Here is a 1,458-nt window from a genome sequence, read left to right as displayed (position 1 = left end):
CCTGCCAAGCCCCCTCCCCAGCCCGGGAGGCCCTGCCGTGCTCACCAGAAACTCCTTGCTCCTCAGGGCTGCTCCCATCAGCTGCCCGATCCACTCGAATTTGGGGAAGTCCTTGCAGGAGGGGTTGGGGACGTACATGTCCCTGGTGTCGCTGCTGCTGTTACCCTGCAGGACAGAGGCTCAGGACGCACAGGCATGGATGTGACAGCCCAGCACGGTCCCTCCTGCAGCCTCCCCCTCCATCACCCCTGCACCTGCCTCTCTACCCTTTACAAGCATTAGGGGAGGGCTGACACCCCAAAATCCCCCAGGCTCTGCTGGATAACCCCCCCCAGGGCCAGCACGGGCAGCCAGCGGGGTGCCAAACCTGGTTGGAGGTGCGCACGAAGAAGGGCAGGGGCATGGGGACGTCAGCCGAGCTGGGACACAGCTCCTCCGACACATCCGACAGGGTGTCCCGAAAACCACCGCCTGCAGCCAGGGCAGAGGGTGGTCAGTGCCTGACGTGTCCAGAGCCAGACACGGGATCTCCATGGGACAGGGACAGCGCTGGGGGTGTAGGGGAGATGCAGGGATCACCCCATGCGTGCAGAGTGGGGTCACAGAATCACAGAAACCCAGCATGTGAGGAGCTGGAAGGTCCCTGCAAAGCTGATCCAGTGCAACCCCTGCCACAGCAGGATCACCAGAGCAGTCACACAGGAACACGGCCAGGGCTTTGGGGGTCTCCACACAAGGACACTCCACAACCTCTCTGGGCAGCCTGGGCCATGCTCCAGAACCCTCACACTCACAAAGTTTCTCCTCATCTTCAGCTGGAACCTCCTGTGCTCCAGCTTGGGACCATTGCCCCTTGTCCTGCCATTGGCCATCACTGAGACCCCCTCCTGCAGAGCAGCCGGGACACCACGTGCACCCCACCACAGCAGGCAACCCCCCAGATCTGCACCCCAACGTCAGCAAACCCCATGGAGAGCCCTGGGGCAGGAGGGGAGCGCTCTCACCATTGTCGATGATGCCCTCGGTGATGAACTCGCACTCCCACCACTGGCTGTAGCTCAGGGGCCACCTGCGGGGAAGACACAGCTCCATGCACATCCCGTCCTCCAAGAGAACCAACAGCACCCAGCATCCCCCCAAAACCCCGCTCTGGGGAGGTGACACCCCACAAAACCTACCTGTAGTCCAGGGGCTGGTTGTTCTTGGAGGATTTGAGGCCTTCGTACAGCTGAGAGGAGCAGAGAGGGGATGAGACACAGGAGGGGCAAGTGATGCTGCCCCGGGGCCTGGCGCGGCCGTACCTGGGTGAAGACGGCGTTCCTGCAGCTGGGGTCCAGCGTGGGCTTGGCACGGTGCTCCCGGGCCAGGAGGCGGTTGATGTACAGTTTTGGGGTGATGGTGGGGGGGGTGCTCTCCGAGGACTGGAGGCAGTGGGGGATGAGGGCTGTGCTCTGCTTG

At 63.1% G+C, this 1,458-nt stretch overlaps 1 protein-coding gene across 1 annotated transcript in view; it reads right to left on the bottom strand.

Moving 5' to 3' along the window:
• The window catches only part of LOC104546210 (E3 ubiquitin-protein ligase HECTD3-like), an 8,269-nt gene that overhangs the window by 2,080 nt on the left and 4,731 nt on the right, over window positions 1-1,458 (bottom strand). Inside the window, exons 10-14 of the mRNA XM_010191544.1 lie at window positions 1,302-1,448; window positions 1,179-1,228; window positions 1,005-1,069; window positions 368-471; window positions 18-165 (exon numbers count right to left, since the gene is read on the bottom strand). Coding sequence (XP_010189846.1) covers window positions 18-165; window positions 368-471; window positions 1,005-1,069; window positions 1,179-1,228; window positions 1,302-1,448 — 514 coding nt within the window. The remainder of the gene's footprint in view (window positions 1-17; window positions 166-367; window positions 472-1,004; window positions 1,070-1,178; window positions 1,229-1,301; window positions 1,449-1,458) is intronic.

The sequence above is a fragment of the Mesitornis unicolor genome, unplaced genomic scaffold (assembly GCF_000695765.1).
Source record: "Mesitornis unicolor isolate BGI_N332 unplaced genomic scaffold, ASM69576v1 scaffold30209, whole genome shotgun sequence".
In the NCBI taxonomy this organism is placed as follows: domain Eukaryota; kingdom Metazoa; phylum Chordata; class Aves; order Mesitornithiformes; family Mesitornithidae; genus Mesitornis; species Mesitornis unicolor.
Note: the sequence above shows the minus strand (reverse complement) of the source record. Positions and strands in the feature narration are given on the sequence as shown.